Below are 17,036 nucleotides of genomic sequence, written 5' to 3'. Positions count from 1 at the left end.
AAATAACCTGGGTGAGGGGGGAGGGACTGGGAGTTTGGGATTAGTAGATGCAAACTATTGCATCTGGAGTGGATAAGCAATGAGATTCTGCCGTATAGCCCAAAGAACTATAGCTGATCACTTGTGATGGAATATGATGGAGGATATGTAAAAAAAAAAAAAAAAAAAAAGAGCAAAGTTAACTGGGTAACTTTGCTCTACAACAGAAATTGACAGAACATTGTAAATCAACTATAATAAAAATTTTTTAAAAATAACTTCATGACTTTCAACATAGGATTTAAGTTCCCAAGAGGCATCAATGAAAGAGTTTTAGGCTAGAAAATAAGCATATTAGATCAGTTACAATAATACTAATATACACTTTACCAGGCTTTCACACTTCTCATTAGCTTCTTCACTACTACTCTTTGCTAGCTTAGAAGACCTCCTTCTAAAACCATGCTACCATTCTATCTAAAAATTAAGCCCAGACATCAAACCGGGTTGCATGCCTGCACTACTTTTTCTACTGGGAACACACAGCCTGGCCTTCCAGAGCTGTTTCTTTTAATGCCCCTTAAAGTACAGGTGCAGGAAGCTACTCAGAGGTTGAAAATTGGATTTGTAATGCTTGCATCCTTCAGGTTTCCAAATCAATATTATAAACTCTTGGCTACTAGTGTGGCCAACTCCTGCTTCTTCTCTAATCTTATTAAAGTGCTGTGTTTCTCTTTTCCTGCAATAGCAACTCAGTGGACCTCCATGGTTCACTTTAAAAATTAGAGTAGGTCTGTGGCTGAGTTCGGGAATATCCCTGCATTCCCAATACTAAGATTGTCTCCTTCCTAAAGATAAGCAAACAGAAATGTTGGCCAGAAAAAAATTTGCCACACCCCCATCAGTCAAAAATATTTAAAGCCCACAGAACCAGAGACTGTGCCTCCCTCTGAAATGGATTCCTGGGAGATAGAGAAAAAAAAAATAAGTTCTTGCTTTGTGCTCACAATAAAACTACGTGGGCCTAAGAAGAAACACGCCAAGATTTTAAAATACTACACAGAAACTAAAAACAAAGTCATGGTCTACAACTGCTCTGGCAATCAGGAAATAAAGGTGCAGAAAACTTATGTAGAAAATAAAACATGCTCCCAGAATTCAGAGAGGGGGGAAAAAAAAAAAGGATAGACAACCCTAGAATATCAGCTGTTCTAGAAGGGGAAAACAGCAGGGAAAGATGAAAGGATAAAACTTTAAAAAGGAAATTGAAAGTTTTCAGAGATCTAACAAAATATATGAAGGAGTTAAAAAAAAAAACAAAGACATATCCATAGATTTTTCTGTAAGTATAAAGCCTCTATCTTAAGGAAGGATTTTCTATAGTGACCCCAAAACAAAGACAGAAAAAGCATTTTAAATATTAAAATGTTAAAATAAATTAATCAAAACAGATAATAATCAAAGAAACAAAAAAAAAATCACTTACAGGACCCACTTGAATGAAGCATTCTTTTTGAAGGGTGGGTAGAAGTTGAGGAATAATTTCTACCAATTTTTCTCTCCATGATTACTGCCCTGTTTTTGTGATTTAATCCTTCTTGAAATTAATCTTGTAATTTATATTTTCTTTTTTTTTTTCTTGCTTTTTTTTTTTGGCACCTACAACATAGGGAGGTTCCCAAGCTAGGTGGAATCAGAGCTACAGCATTGGGTCCATACCACAGCCACAGCAACTCGGGATCCTAGCCGTGTCTACATGACCTATACCACAGCTCATGGCAACATCAGATCATTAACCCACTGAGCAAGCCCAGGGATCGAACCCACATCCTCATGGATACTGTTGGGTTTCTTACCACTGAGCCACAATGGGAACTCCTTGTAATTTATCTTTTAAAAGCCTTTCTTAAATGATTTTTTTCTAGTGCATTAGCATATGATTATACTTAGTATTATTTTATACTTAAGATATCATCTCAATATGTTATGGAGTCTTCATAATTTCTACTTTTGTTTGGGTTCCCTCTAACCACTCTTACTAGAGTTCTTATTTTTCCAAAAGAACCAGTCATGACAATTAGATAGAATTGTTAGAAGTACATGGAAGCATCAAAATTAAGAGACCCAATGTATCAGTCAAATGAGAAAACACATCATGTAATAAAATACCCAAAGAACCTTCAATAAAATTCCCAACAAATATAGAAAAAACTCTAGAAGAAAAAATACACCAAAATGTCAATAGTGATCATTATAAATAACAGGATTAAACATGGTTTTGATTTTTGTATGTATTTTTAAACTGATATATGTGAAATATAATAAATATAAATAAAATATTAAGGGATTATAAACCAGATTATAGTAAATCTAGAAGTAAATATTTATGAAACCTCTCAAGACAGAAGGTCAGAAAGGAGGCCTGCTCCAAGATACAGAAACAAGTCATAGTCCAGTTAGTGTCTGCTTGGTTTATGCGTTATTGATTTGACAAAGTTTGGTTCATGACTTGATTTCATTATAATCTTTCATTATTGACCACTTACTGCATGAGGCCAAAAGATCAGATTGGCTTAGGTCAATCTGTAAAAATATTGTCATAAAATATCAAGTTAAAAAAGCAGGTTACAACTCGTGTGTGTGTGTGTGTGTGTGTGTGTGTATACACATATACATATAATGAATCAACTGTTATATAATGTATTTCATCTAAGGTATCAGTTATAATATGCATTTTATATTCCACTAAGAGAAAGAAACTGCCAAGTATGACATAACATTTCATACTTATTAAACGAGATTTTCTAAATTTATTTACACTTTACCACATTATGATGCTGCTCTTTCCATGTCTTTCTATATACACAGTAACATTGCCTTTTTAATGCCAAATCATGATGAAATCATTTTGAAAGCAATTAATTCATATAGTGCCAGCAAGACACATAAGTAATGGGAAGTAACAACAATATGAACCATCATGAGCAAGGTCACACATGCATAAGTAATGACAGCTACATCATGCCATGTGCCAGCATGCACGGTGAAGTAAAAGCATCTCGATTTCAGAGACGTAAAATGAGAAAACCGTACCTTAAAATTGATAAAATAAATTAATATTTTAACATTATCCTTAGACGATGAGATTATGAGTGACTTATTTTCTTAACACTCTTCTGTATTTTGTATTTTATTCTAATTATTATATATTATTTCACAATTAGAGAAAAAAATTTACTTTCCTTCGGTCTGTTTAAGTTTCTTCTCTCCTTAAGCAATGTGCATTGACTCCTTCCAGTCTTCCCAGTGTGGTCATAATCTCGTAAATCCAAGTTAAAAACAGCTGTTCCAGGATGTTGATCAAATACAAGGTTTTGAAAGCTGGAGGCATAACCCTCTCAGACTTCAGACAATATTACAAAGCTACAGTAATCAACAGTGTGGTGCTGTCATCAAAACAGCATATGGATCAATGGAACAGACTGGAGCGCCCAGAAATAAACCCACACACCTAAGGTCAATTAATCTTTGACAAAGGATGCAAGAACATACAACAGAGAAGGCAGTTTCTTTAGCAAGTGGTGCTGGGAAGGCTGGACAGCTGCATGTAAATCAGTGAAGTTAGAACACACCTTCACACCATGAACAAAAATAAATTCAAAATGGCTTAAAGACTTAAACATAAGATAGGACATCATAAAACTTCTAGAGGAGAACGTAGTCAAAACACTCCGTCATAAATTGTACCAAGGTTTTCTTAGGTCGGTCTCCCAATGCAGTAGAAATAAAAATGAAAATCAACAAATGGGACCTAATCAAACTTATTAGCTTTTGCACAGCAAAGAGAACCATAAACAAAACAAAAAGACAACCCACGGAATGGGAAAAAATATTTGCAAGTGATATGACCAATAAGGGCTTAATTTCCAAAATATGCAAACAGCTCACAACTTATCAACAAAAAAACACACAACCCATTCCAAAAAATCAGCAGAAGACTTAAATAGACATTTCTCCAAAGAAGACATACAGATGGCCCATAGGTATATGAAAAGATGCTCAACATTGCTAATTATTAGAGAAATGCGAATCAAAACTATGAGGTACTACCTCACACCGATCAGAATGGCCACCATTAAAAAGTCTATAAACAACCAATGCTGAAGAAGGGAACCTTTCTACACTGTTGGTGGGAATGTAAATTGCTGTGGCCACTATGGAAAACCATATGGAGGTGCCTTAAAAGAACTAAAAACTGAGTTACCGTATGATCCAGCAATCCCACTCCTGGGCACGTATTCAGAGAAAACTCTAATTCAAAAAGACACATGTGGAGTTCCCGTCGTGGAGCAGTGGTTAACGAATCCAACTAGGAACCATGAGGTTGCGGGTTCGGTCCCTGCCCTTGCTCAGTGGGTTAAGGATCCGGCATTGCCGTGAGCTGTGGTGTAGGTTGCAGACGCGGCTCAGATCCCGTGTTGCTGTGGCTCTGGTGTAGGCCAAGTGGCTACAGCTCTGATTCGACCCCTAGCCTGGGAACCTCCACATGCCGAGAGAACAGCCCAAAGAAATAGCAAAAAGACAAAAAAAAAAACAAAAACAAAAACAAAAACAAAAACAAAAAAAAAGACACATGTACCCCAGTGTTCCCAGCACCACTATTTCATAGCCAAGACATGGAAGCAACCCACATGTCCATCAACAGATGTATGGATAAAGAAGCTGTGGTACATATACACAATTATTACTCAGCCATAATAAAGAACAAAACAATGCCATTTGCAGGAACATGGATGGACCTAAAGACTATCCTACTAAGTGAAGTCAGTCAGAGAAAGACAAAGGGATATCATATATGATAGGATATGAGATTACTTACACGTGGAATCTAACATATGACACAAATGACTATATCTACAAAACAGAAACAGACTCACAGACACAGAAAACAAACTTACGGTTACCAAAGGGGAAAGAGGATGGGGAAGGGATAAATTAGGAGTTTGGGATTAACAGATACCCACTAGTATATGCAAAATAAACAATAGGTTCTACTACATAGCACAGCGAACAATATTTAATATCCTGTAATAAACCAAAATGGAAAAGAATATGAAAAGAATATGTAGATATATATATTCTGACTCACTTTGCTGAACACCAGAAACACATTTTAAATCAATTATACTTCAATTTTAAAAAAACGACATAGGAGTTCCCATCGTGGCGCAGTGGTTAACGAATCCAACTAGGAACCATGAGGTTGCAGGTTCGGTCCCTGCCCTTGCTCAGTGGGTTAACGATCCGGCGTTGCCATGAGCTGTGGTGTAGGTTGCAGACGCGGCTCGGATCCCGCGTTGCTGTGGCCCTGGCGTAGGCCGGTGGCTGCAGCTCCGATTCAACCCCTAGCCTGGGAACCTCCATATCCTGCGGGAGCAGCCCAAGAAATAGCAAAAAAAAAAAAAAGACAAAAAAAAAAACAAAAAAAAAAAAACGACATAGTATCATGATTAAATTTGTGGATTTGTTTGGTTTGAGGTAGGGAAGCAAGGTGGAATGAAGAAAGCTAAGGAGGAGAAAGGTACCAAAAAAAAAAAAAAAAAGACTCAGGAGGACTCAACTTTAGTCTAGAACCAGTCCTTTTTTTTTTTTTTTACTCTTTAATTATGGCTGGGCCAAGTCCAGTGATCGGCCATACATGATATGACCTACAAATCAAACCTACAGAGAATACTCCAGACCACTGGGTAACCCAGAAGGCAGCTTTGTCATTATTCTGAAATCCATTTATTTTAACATTTTGTCCTTCTCCAGAGACTAGAGTGAGATCTGTGTAGGGAGAAGGGGGTGATGATGAGGGGGAAGAGGAAGGGCCACCTGGAAGTCAAGTATGATAAGGGGAAATGAATGACCTTATTTTAATTGACTGAGGATTCTGATTAAACTTTGAAATTTTGTTCTGTTAGGGATACACCTGAACTTGAAGTCATATCCTTATTCTAGTCATATCCACACATCTAGTCCTCTTGTATTTCATGAGCTGATGACTCCAAGGCCATGTGAAACCCCAATTCCCAAACACACATCCGTGCCCACCCATCACCAACATAGACATGTCCCAAGGAAAGAGATTATGCCTAAAATAAGGAGGGAAGAGAAAAATCACCTGCCATTTTATACGTGGGGAGATGATCGATTCACTTCTATTGCACCAGGAACTATTCTCAAGAACAGAATCCTCCCTCAGACCAGAAAGCATATCTGACTAGGACTCCCCCACCTATTCTGCATATGTCCCAGCATGTTCCCCTTTGATTTCCTGATTGTACCTGACACATCTGTCATTGAACCTCCCCTTGCAAAAAACAAAAAACAAACAAACAAGCAAACAAAAAAACCACACAGAAAACATTCTTGACTCTTATCAGGATGTCATAACATAATATGTCCAGGAGTTCCTGTCGTGGCTCAGCAGTTAATGAACCCGACTAGAATCCATGAGGACCTGGGTCCAATCCCCGGCCTCACCCAGTGGATTAAGGATCTGGCATTGCCATGAGTTGTGGTGTAGGTTGCAGACACGGCTAGGATCCCGTGTTGTTGTGGCTGTGGTGCAGGCCGGGGGCTGCAGCTCCAATTCGACCCCGAGCCTGGGAATTTCCTAAAAAGACCAATTATAATAATAATAGTGATGTGTCCAAAAACTATCCATATAGATGAACTGAGTATGTCTAAGCCCAGAAGTTAGACAGTTAAAAGTTACTCAGGGAAATATAATGAAAACCCAGACTTTGGAACCAGGAGCCAACTAGTTTTCAAAGGCTCCATGCAAAGGCTTAACTAGACAGTAATGCTGTGTGTTCTTTTTCAAAAGACCCAACTCAACAGAGACCAAAACATTTCTTCCCACTTTAGTCACATGGGTTTCAAGTCTAAGAAAGGGCCACTTAGACCTGGAGCCCACTGCCTAGGCACTTACATAAAGAGGTACTTCGCTGCAGTTCAACTCCATGGCTTCGGCATCTGCAATGAAAATAAACGAGAGAGTTATTGTAGGAGCCCCGTGTGACCAACCAGCAGAACTGTGCCCTGCCCTTCGGCTCATGTTGTAGAGACAGAGTAACCCATTAGATGGGAAAACTGCAGAGACAAAATTAGAAAAAAAAAAAAAAAAAGACTAAGATGCTCTCTGTATAAAGTATCCTTCCCCCTTTCTTCTTTCACATGAATATCCACACATAAGGAAAACCCATCACCCTCCACATTATCCCACTGACTGATCCCAAGCAGAAACTATATCTCAGAAAGCCAAGAAATGCCAACAAAAGCATGCGGCAAGTTTTGTCTTGGTTAATTGCTTCAATCATAGGCTACTCTGAGGTCAGAATCCCCTCTTGGCTGGACGAGGCAGGAGTGCCGGCAGTGACAAGATAGTTTTAGGACCTGTTATTGAGAGCCACAGAGGTCAGTCTGGGCGGATGCAGTCCATGGTCATGCTAACCAACCTCTCCCTAGGTAAGCACATCCGCACATCCCAACCAGAAAGAAAATACATAGATGCTTGCCAAAAAAAAAAAAAAAGATGCACCCAGAAACCAGCCAGCAGCTTAGATAATAGGAGCCTCATTTAAAAGAGATTCATTAGAGCTCCTGTCATGGCTCAGTGGCTCACAAATCTGACTAGTATCCATGAGGATGCGGGTTCAATCCCTGGCCTCACTCAGTGGGTTAAGGATCTGGAGTGGCTGTGGCTGTGGTATAGGCCAGCAGCTATAGCTTCCATTCGACCCCTAGCCTGGGAAACTTCAGACGCCACAGGTGCAGCCCTACAAAAATAAACAAGTAAATAAAAATAAAATAAAATAAGAGATTCATTGAAGAGCTTCAGTAGGCCAGGCTTTACACAAAGAGGACCAGGAAGTGGTCCAGCCCTCAAAGAGCTCATAGCTGAACTTCTGAAGATCAGAAGAAAGTGAAGAGTAGGCTGTATGAAAACTCAGAATAGGGAAGACCGGGAGACTCACTGCCCCCATCACCTTCCCCTCTCTGCCCCCACCCCCCTGCGTACTCTGGAACGGGGTTCTGCCCATCAGACCACGCCTGGCTCTGGCTCCCAGACGACAGCCTGTACGGTACTTTGGGGATATCTCTTAAGAAGGCAGACACGTGGCAACCTGAATCATGACATTTGGTACAGTAATCTCTAAAGGACACACTTGGCCAGGAGGAAAATATAAAGAATTTTCATTTATTTTTTATAAAATCATTTAGCGCACATATTACTGGGAGTTTACAAACATGCTGGCACTGGCATGCACCTGGGTCACAAGTAACATTCCATGAGTCATCCCGATAGAAAACCGAAGGTCACGTGAGGCCAAGGGGTTGACAGCTGGGCCCTCCCTCGGACCTCATTTTCAACACTTTGTGCCCTGCGGCACTTCATGTAGACCCATTCAAATGGGCGAATGGGCTATCGCCACCAATTTCTACTGAAACAACCTCACACATTGGGTGAATGGCTTAAGGAGTCCAGGAAAGAAAGTTCAAATTAAAGACAATTCTAATCACAAGAACGACAAAACTGAGCCTCCCAATCCTAATATGAGCTGTTCATCAGCTACACTATGAAATAAAAATAATGACCAATCCAAGAGCACTGACAAGATTCTACCACTACCCCCGAGATTCAAAATTATTAAGAAGGCATTTAAAATATAAATATATATCCACCAGCACATATACCAGAGCCCTCTCACTAAATGTATCCTGTGTCTCAAGATAATAGCTTTTTTTTTTTTTTTTTAATGGCCACACCTGCAATGTATGGAAGTTCCCGTGCCAGGAGTCCAATCACAGCTGCAGCTGAGGCCTACACCGCAGTCATGGCAACACCAGAGCCAAGCCACATCTGTGAGCTTCACTGCAGATTGTGGCAACGTTGGATCCTTAACCCACTAAGCAAGGCCAGGGATCAGACCCACATCCTCACACTGAGCCACAACAGGAACTCCTACATTAGCTATACTTTTACCTACGTTTTCAGTCACACCATACACAATTCCATTCCTTTACAAAATTTTGCTAAACCCAAATAAAATTAGAAGACCCTTTTAAGATTTCTACTTAGTAGCAAAAGAAATGAATGTATTATATAGCAAATGCAGTGCCAAGAAAAAAAGGCTGAAACATACAAAGTAAAAAAACCTAAACTACATTCAAAACTGAGTATTTTAAGAAGCACATTAGGACATATTAAGCCATGTGGGAGGAGTCTGGCTATACACTCAGAAGAAAGTACACGTGGCATTAGATTTTGTCAGATAAACTACCTTTTAAAAAACCCACTTTGAGGTTAAGGATCGGGCATTGCCATGAGCTGTGGTGTAGGTGGCAGGTGCAACTCAGATCCTGTGTTGCTATGGCTGTGGCATAGGCCAGCAGCTGTAACTCTGATTCAACCCCTAGCCTGGGAACTTCCATATGCCTCAGGTGTGACCCTAAAAAGCAAAACAAAAAAACAAACAAACAAAAACTTTGGGTGAGAATATGAAGACATTCTGAAGAGTGAATTACTTCTTTGATAAATAATGTTCTAAAGGAAAACTGTTTAACTACCACTGACAGGGCAGCTTGCTTTTCAGATAAGAAGTTGACCAAACACTGTAAACCAGCTATAACAGGAAAAATAAAAATCATTATTAAAAATAATAATAATAATAAATTTTTAAATAAAAAATAATAAAAGTTACTGCATGCACAATTTATTCACTCTGTCATGCATGGATAAGAATATTGCAATGAAGAACTTGAAGTCAAAAGTACACAGCTCCACAGGATGTCAGTGTGGTTCATTTTATAGAAATAAGACCTTACAACACGGCTAAATCTTCATAATTTCTATAACAAGAAGGGAAGTGACCATAAAAACCTTTGCCACATTAAGGCGTGTGGGTTATATAGCAGCAAAGTACTTTCAAAAGTTGCCAAACGTACTGCCTCAGTTACTTACAAAAATAGAAGTGGTCCAAATTTGCTGGGGGTTTTAAATGAAAAGTAACTATTTATAGAAGATTTTTTTTAAAAGATTTTTCGAATAAATAGTCTCAGCTTTCAAGAAAAGGGTGCTATTTTAGTACATGAAAAAGAAAAGTCATTTCAAAAGAAAAGTTGTAGACAATATATGCCATCATAAAAACACTTTGAAAAAGTATTTGTATGTTTCCATTTTGTGATTGCGTTGCAAAAATTATTTAAAGTTTTCTACCTACAAAAGCCCTTTAAATTTCTGAAAAGAAAGCTTTCTAATCCATTTTTTTAAATTCCCAAATGCTTTGTGGATCTCATATTCTTAAAATGCAACAACTTGTGGGAAAATAGTATGGAGGTACCTCAGAAAACTATATATAGAATTACCATATGACCCAGCTATCCCACTCCTGGGTATATATCCAGATAATACTTTCAATGAAAAAGATACATGTGCACCTATGTTCACTGAAGCACTACTCACACTAGCCAAGACATGGAAACAACCTAAATGTCCATTGACAGATGAATGGATTAGGAAGATATGGTAGATACACAATGGAATACCACTCAGCCATAAAAAGGAACAAAATAGTGCCATTTGCAGCAACATGGATGGAAGGAGACTCTCATACTAAGTCAGTCAGAAAGACAAATACCATATGATAATCACTTATATTTGGAATCTAATATATGGCACAAATGAACCTATCTACAGAAGAGAAACAAACTCATGCACATGGAGAACAGACTTATGGTTGCCAAGGGCGGGGGGAGTGAGATGGACTGGGAGTTTGAGGTTAGTACATGCAAACTACTGAATTTGGAATGGATAAGCAATGAGATCCTGCTGTATAGCACTGGGAACTATATCTAGTCACTTGTGATGGAGCATGATGGAGGATAACGTGAGAAAAACAATCTATATATATATGTGACTGGGTCACTTTGCTGTACAGCAGAAATTAGCGGAACACTGTAAATCAACTATAATAAAAATTTTTAAATAAAAATAAACTGTGATTGAATGATTAGTTAACATAGTGATTTAGGGGCCCAGCAGAGAATAGACCCCATATATCTAATTTCTGGTCTAGGAACCTTTTCCCTGTTTATGCTGACACTTAAATAAATTACCCAAACCAAAAAAAAAAAAAAAAATGCAACAACTTCTGATTCCTGTGCAGGAGGAATGACTAACATCAGAGAAGATGGGAATTTACCAGCCACATTTAAACAAACTCTTGCATAATTGTTGGATAGGATTAAAACATAAATCCCAGGAGTTCCTGCTGTAGCATAGCAGAAACAAATCCAGCTGGTATCCATGAGGATGCAGGTTCAATCCCTGGCCTCATTCAGTGGGTTAAGGATCCAGCATTGCTGTGAGCTGTGGTGTAGGTCGCAGACAAGGCTCAGATCCCGCATTACTGTGCCTGTGGTGCAGGCCAGCAGCAGAAGCTCCAATTTGACCCCTAGCCTGGAAACTGCCATATGCCACAGGTGCAGCCCTAAAAAGTAAAGCCAGCATTCACTTCTTTAGTTAAAAGTATGGTACCTACCATAGTATGGTATCTTTTTCAGCTCTGATACTTCAAAACCAATTTCCAAGTAAACAGTACTTTGAACCAGATATTCAAGCTGAAGTATCACATGGCGTTAAAATTATTAAACAAGGATTTTCAAAATAACAATACATACTCATCATATTATTCTCCCTGACATGCATATGTCAGTGTTTTTAGTGAGAACAAAAGGTTATTAATAAAAAAATTTTTACTATAATACTTAATCCTTATAGCTTTTTAGACTTGAGGTATACTTGAGACTATAAACTGTTATAGTGTTATGTTGTATTAATAAATACATCAAGTATGGATACACGCTAACATTTTATATTTAAGGGTATATAACAACATTTTGAAGCTCTGCTCCTATAAAGTAAGCCTTTTTCTCTACTCAACCAGCCTCTTTTTCCCAAGTTTTCCTACAGGCTTTGTAGACTGAGGCAGGACCTACAGTGCAGGGCGCTCACCAGAGCCTCTGGAATTCTGTGTTAATACAAGGAGAAGGGTCACCTGAGCTAGACCACGGTGCAGAATCCAGTCTCATGCAGTTTTATGAAGGGTCCAAGTTCTCCACACTTTTCTGTCAGTTCAAAGCCAACTCCATCAAATGCCTGCCTCAAATTTAGATTATAATCATGTCAGGCAAAAGGCAAAACATCAAGGGTAAAATAACATATTATTTATATTTTGCCTGATATTAACAGTTTATATTTTACCATTCCTGCCTACTATACCTTTTGTCATGTCCTTCATTTCCTAATGCCTGCGTCCTCCACCTGTAATTTCAAAAACTAAGATGCAAGTACTTATTTTTTTAAGCATACTGTATTTTTTGAAAATGTTTCTTGGGAAAATAAAAAGCCAATACATTTCTAATCTTGCCAGCAGACACCACGGAATGGTGTAGGGTCTTAGTACACAGCCACTATTTTAAATAGTTCTCCTGAAAGGTGAGAAAAATATTATGAAGATATCATCGAGATACAAAAGATTCAATGTTTTATACAGTCTATGAAGAATAAATAATATTCCCATATCTTTGATTGCTAGTTAACTCCAAAGAAAAATATCAGACCATTTTCAACAGGTGAAAAGACTACTTTAAATTAAAAAATAGAGCATTTAACTAGTACAGAGAAAAACCAATTCTTTGAAGTTCTGAGTTCCTCACAGTTGTGCACCTGAATGAAATATTCTAAGACTGATTCAATATAAAACACATGACTAATTTTGTCCTTGAACAGGCTAAAAATTATTGATGCGTATGCCTCATATACTCTACTAACAGATAATACTCGAATATTAATCAGTACTATAAACTACTACACTTGGAAGGCTAATAATGTGTCAGGCACTGTGTTAAGTATTTTACAAACACCATCCCAGAGAATCCTCAGGGTAGCAGTGAGAAAAATGTAGAGGTCCTAGCGAGCTAAATCTTAATTTACAAGTCCTACAGTTACAAGGTTAACCGAGAAGCAAGATACCTAAACAAAAATATTTAAATGCACGGACTACTTTTAAAATTACAAGCAACAACCCACACTGTTCATTCATCACCCCACCCAATGCCAGCCTCTACCTTCTAGCCATTTTATCTTGTACTTCAAACATGTTTTTGTAGTTGTTTATTTTGGCCTTGGTGTGGTGACCAGATATCGCAGATAAAATATAAATCGACTCAAAATAAAAGTGGAAATCTTTTTTTAAGCATGAAATAAAAGTAAATAAAATTGAGAAAAAGAATTTGAGTCCTGGAGAACTTCGAGTCATATATGAAACTCATATCAATGAGAATATGACAGAGATTCATTAACAAGAAAAAAGAAATCCTCATAATGAAATTATGAAATGAAAGGCTTACAGATAATAATTTCAGTATTAAAGGAATAAAAGCACCTGCTCCCCACCCTATGAAGAAATGGGAGAAGTTCTTGAGTATTTCTAATAAAAATGACCCTCATAATAATGCTTTGAAAATCAAATGGGATGACAAGGATGTCCTCCTCAGCTATCAGCAGGTTTTGGTCAGAAAAAAGTCACAGCCTTCCCCAAGAAATCTCTCTCACACACGATTCACCTAACGCTCCTTCTAAGAGTGAGCACAGAGTTGACAACTAAACGTGCATTAGGTCACATTGAACGAGGCCGGGCTGGTGTTCAAGCAGCTGCTCCAGAGCCTGTTAATTCTAGCCATGATGCTCTACTGACTTTCAGGAAAAGGAATAAAACAGAAATTTTATAACTATTTTCATAATTTTAACTTCATTTTCAAAAACTAGAACCCCCAACTAAATCTTTTTCCACCACCGTTTCCCATGAATTTCGGTCCCTATTTTTTTCATTTTTGTATTGTTTTTTAGGGCCACACCTGCAGCACACGGAAGTTCCCAGGCTAGGGGTCAAATCAGAGGTGCATGCAGCTGCCGGCCTACGCCACAGCCACAGCAAGGTCGGATCCGAGCCGCGTCTGCAACCTATAGCACAGCCCACAGCAATGCTGGGTCCTTAACCCACTAAGCTACGCCAAGGATTGAACCCACATCCTTATGGATACCAGTTGGGTTCATTACCACTGCACCACAATGGGAACTCCTCAATCTCTAGTTTAAAGAACTTTCCTTTACGGGGTTTTCCTGATACCTGCTCTCTTGAGATAAGAGAACCTCCTGCATCCATGTCCATTTCACAAGTGCAAAGAAAAGCTCAGCAAAGTTGTGCCAGTGGCTTGAGGACAAGGCCAAGAGGCTAGAAGTGGCCAAAGCATGTGGATCCAGCCTGCCTGATCCCAGAGCCCACACTCTCCTTGGCCTCAGCACAGTCCTTTTGTAATATTACCATGGTCTGAAAGACAGCAATTTGCTTGGCTAAAAGGCTGCAAAAGCCTCAAGCTAGCAATACAGGCTCATGAATGGGCTATGTTTGAATATCTGTTCTACCATGTTTGTTATAACTCTGTGACTTTGGGCCTGTTATTTACCTCTCTGGGCCAATGTCTAATGTGTCAAGTAGAACTAGTAACAGTACCCACACCTCTTAGGATTGTTGAAGGATTAAGGATTTTTTTTTTTTGGCCACGCCTAAGGCATGTATGTAGAAGTTCTAAGGCCAGGGATCAAACCCAAGTCACAAAAGCAATCAAAGCCATGACAGTGACAACACCAGATCCTTAACCCACTGAGCCACCAGGGACCTCTGGATTAAGACATATAATAGAGTAAAAAGAGAAAACACTGCCTGTCATAAGTACTCAACAAATGCTAGCTGCTACTATTATCACTGCACATTAAGCATCTGCAAGGGTTTTTTAATTGGAAACTTTATTTCAAATGAAAGCACTCAGAGCTTCTACATATCAGACTGATCAAAATGATTCATCGTGGCCAAGAGGGTCTGAAAGAGCCTCAGCCACATCCTGGCAGCCCAGAGGACTCTCCAGACGTCAGAAACCTGAAGAGCACTGTCCCACATCGACAGAATACTGCCAAGCTCCACAGAATTTTGTTTGATTTTATAGAACCAAACATTCCCCCACCTCCTACAGTTTGAAAATTCAAAGGACAGAGAGAAATGACTATGGGGGTAATTCTCTGCCACCTCAATTTGAAACCTTCTGCCCTTAGAGGGAAAGGTTGATTCTCAGCTCCTTCGATAAACCTAGGGGTGTAGGTATTTATTTATATATGTATTTATTTATTGCCTTTTTAGGGCCGCACCCTTGGCACATGGAGGCTACTAGTCTAGGGGTCGAATCAGAGCTGCAGCCGATGGCCTGGTCCACAGCCACAGCAATGCCAGATCCAAGTTGTATCCATAACCCACATCACAGCCCACAGCAACGCTGGATACTTAACCCACTGAGTGAAACCAGGAATCAAACCCACATCCTCATGAATGCTAGTCAGATTCGGAGGAGCCATGACGGGAACTCCTAGGAGTGTACAGTTTCACTTGTATTGCACAACTGTTACACTAATTGGAAAAGAAGGAAAGAACAGTTAAATTAGAGGTAAGGCCACATCTAAGTAAAAACCTTCAATGCCAGCTAACTGAAGTGGCAAGAAAAGAGCATTTTAGAAACAAACCTACTGTTGGATACACAGCAGTGTCTACAGACCTGCTTCAGACTGCAGTTATCTACCTGAGTTAGGCAGGCCTAAGCAGCTTTAAGAGAAAGGGTGGAATTATTTGGTGAACTCAGGGTGGGGAGATGCCTGAAGATTAGAAAGAAAGCAACACTATAACCATTCAATAGGATCTCATTGATTCAAACTACTGGAGGTGGGGAGGGAGAGGAGCCAGGCAGTCTGAAAAGGTACAGCCTAAATTAGAGGACATTTATAAACAGGAGCATGAGCTAGCCGCTAACAAAATGTTCCGCCAAACCAGTCACACTCACTTGTACTTCACAGGATGGATTTGCAGACAAAGGGATTAAGCTCTTCAAAAGCTTTTTATAAATCGACTGAATGTCCCCTTTACCATCACACTTATGCTATTAATCTGTTCGGGGCATCCTTCAAAGCCAATGCAAAGCTCACTCACTCAAGCATCTCGGCCAAGTGACATCCTATCAAGGCATCAGTGTCTACAGCAGCTACTGATGGCTAAAGCCTCTGTCATGTCAAAGTCAGCTCACTGTCACCATGGGCACAATAGTAGGCAAGCTGTCGTGGGAGGAATAGAAAAATATTTAAAATACTGCCCCTACCATTGACGAACTTACAGCCTGGCTGGGATAAGATCTATAGCCACAAAAGGAGTAATACCACCGGCCTGGCAGAACACAGTAGTGTAGGGCGAACATGAAGTGATAAACAGGGGATATCAACGAAGTGAAGGAGGGAGGATCCAGCATGAAGATGGACATGGAGTTAGAGGGTTTCAGTAACAGGTTTGGAAACCAGGGTGAGTAAAGGTCATTAGACTCCTACTTTTATACACAGTCTGTCCCTAAAATACACATACTGAATCTGTGACAAAAGAGAACAGACTTCCAGGGGCCGAGACTCCTTTGCCAGAGACCTAATAATAACACCCCTAATCTCCTGTTGCTTTTCAGTCCAAATTTAAACCAAATGTCCTCCAGCTTTTGCTATAATGTGCTTTCCTTTTGCATTGCCCCCACAATGGAACGCATGATCAAGTTTAGTAAGGCCAGTCGGTGAGGACAATTCTCCGCGTAGGCACAGATAATGATCGTATCAAATTTATCAACCCTTGCTTCGCTGCCAGCATCTCACTTCTACTTTCATATTCTCCACTCATGTTTATAAAGCAAGGAGATAGAGCAAGAAAAATAAGTCACACATATAAAGCCATGCTACTAAAACGGAACTGGCAGGTGTGAAAGCCCACAAGTTCATTCATTTGCTGATGCCTGAAAGCTCAAATTCAATGTAAGAAAGACTCTTTTTCAATGGCAGAGCTATTCCATCTAAGACCTTTAAAGTGGCAATC

The 17,036-nt window shown here is 39.3% G+C and overlaps 1 protein-coding gene across 10 annotated transcripts in view; it reads right to left on the bottom strand.

Annotated features, from left to right (window-relative positions):
- ARHGEF28 (Rho guanine nucleotide exchange factor 28) overlaps nt 1–17,036 on the bottom strand; it is a 339,437-nt gene that overhangs the window by 264,688 nt on the left and 57,713 nt on the right. For all 10 annotated transcript variants that reach the window (XR_014838058.1, XR_014838057.1, XM_085013806.1 and 7 more), the window contains exon 2: nt 6,959–7,002. Coding sequence is in view for 8 of the 10 variants with exons in the window: in XM_085013807.1 (XP_084869933.1) it covers nt 6,959–7,002 (44 nt within the window). In the remaining 2 variants the exon portion in view is untranslated. The remainder of the gene's footprint in view (nt 1–6,958; nt 7,003–17,036) is intronic.

This window comes from Sus scrofa, chromosome 2 (genome assembly GCF_054392235.1).
Source record: "Sus scrofa isolate SSC_HxYL_T2T_F1_AM1 chromosome 2, Sscrofa_HxYL_maternal_Yorkshire_Landrace_v2.0, whole genome shotgun sequence".
NCBI lineage: Eukaryota > Metazoa > Chordata > Mammalia > Artiodactyla > Suidae > Sus > Sus scrofa.
This window is presented reverse-complemented; position numbering and strand designations above follow the sequence as displayed.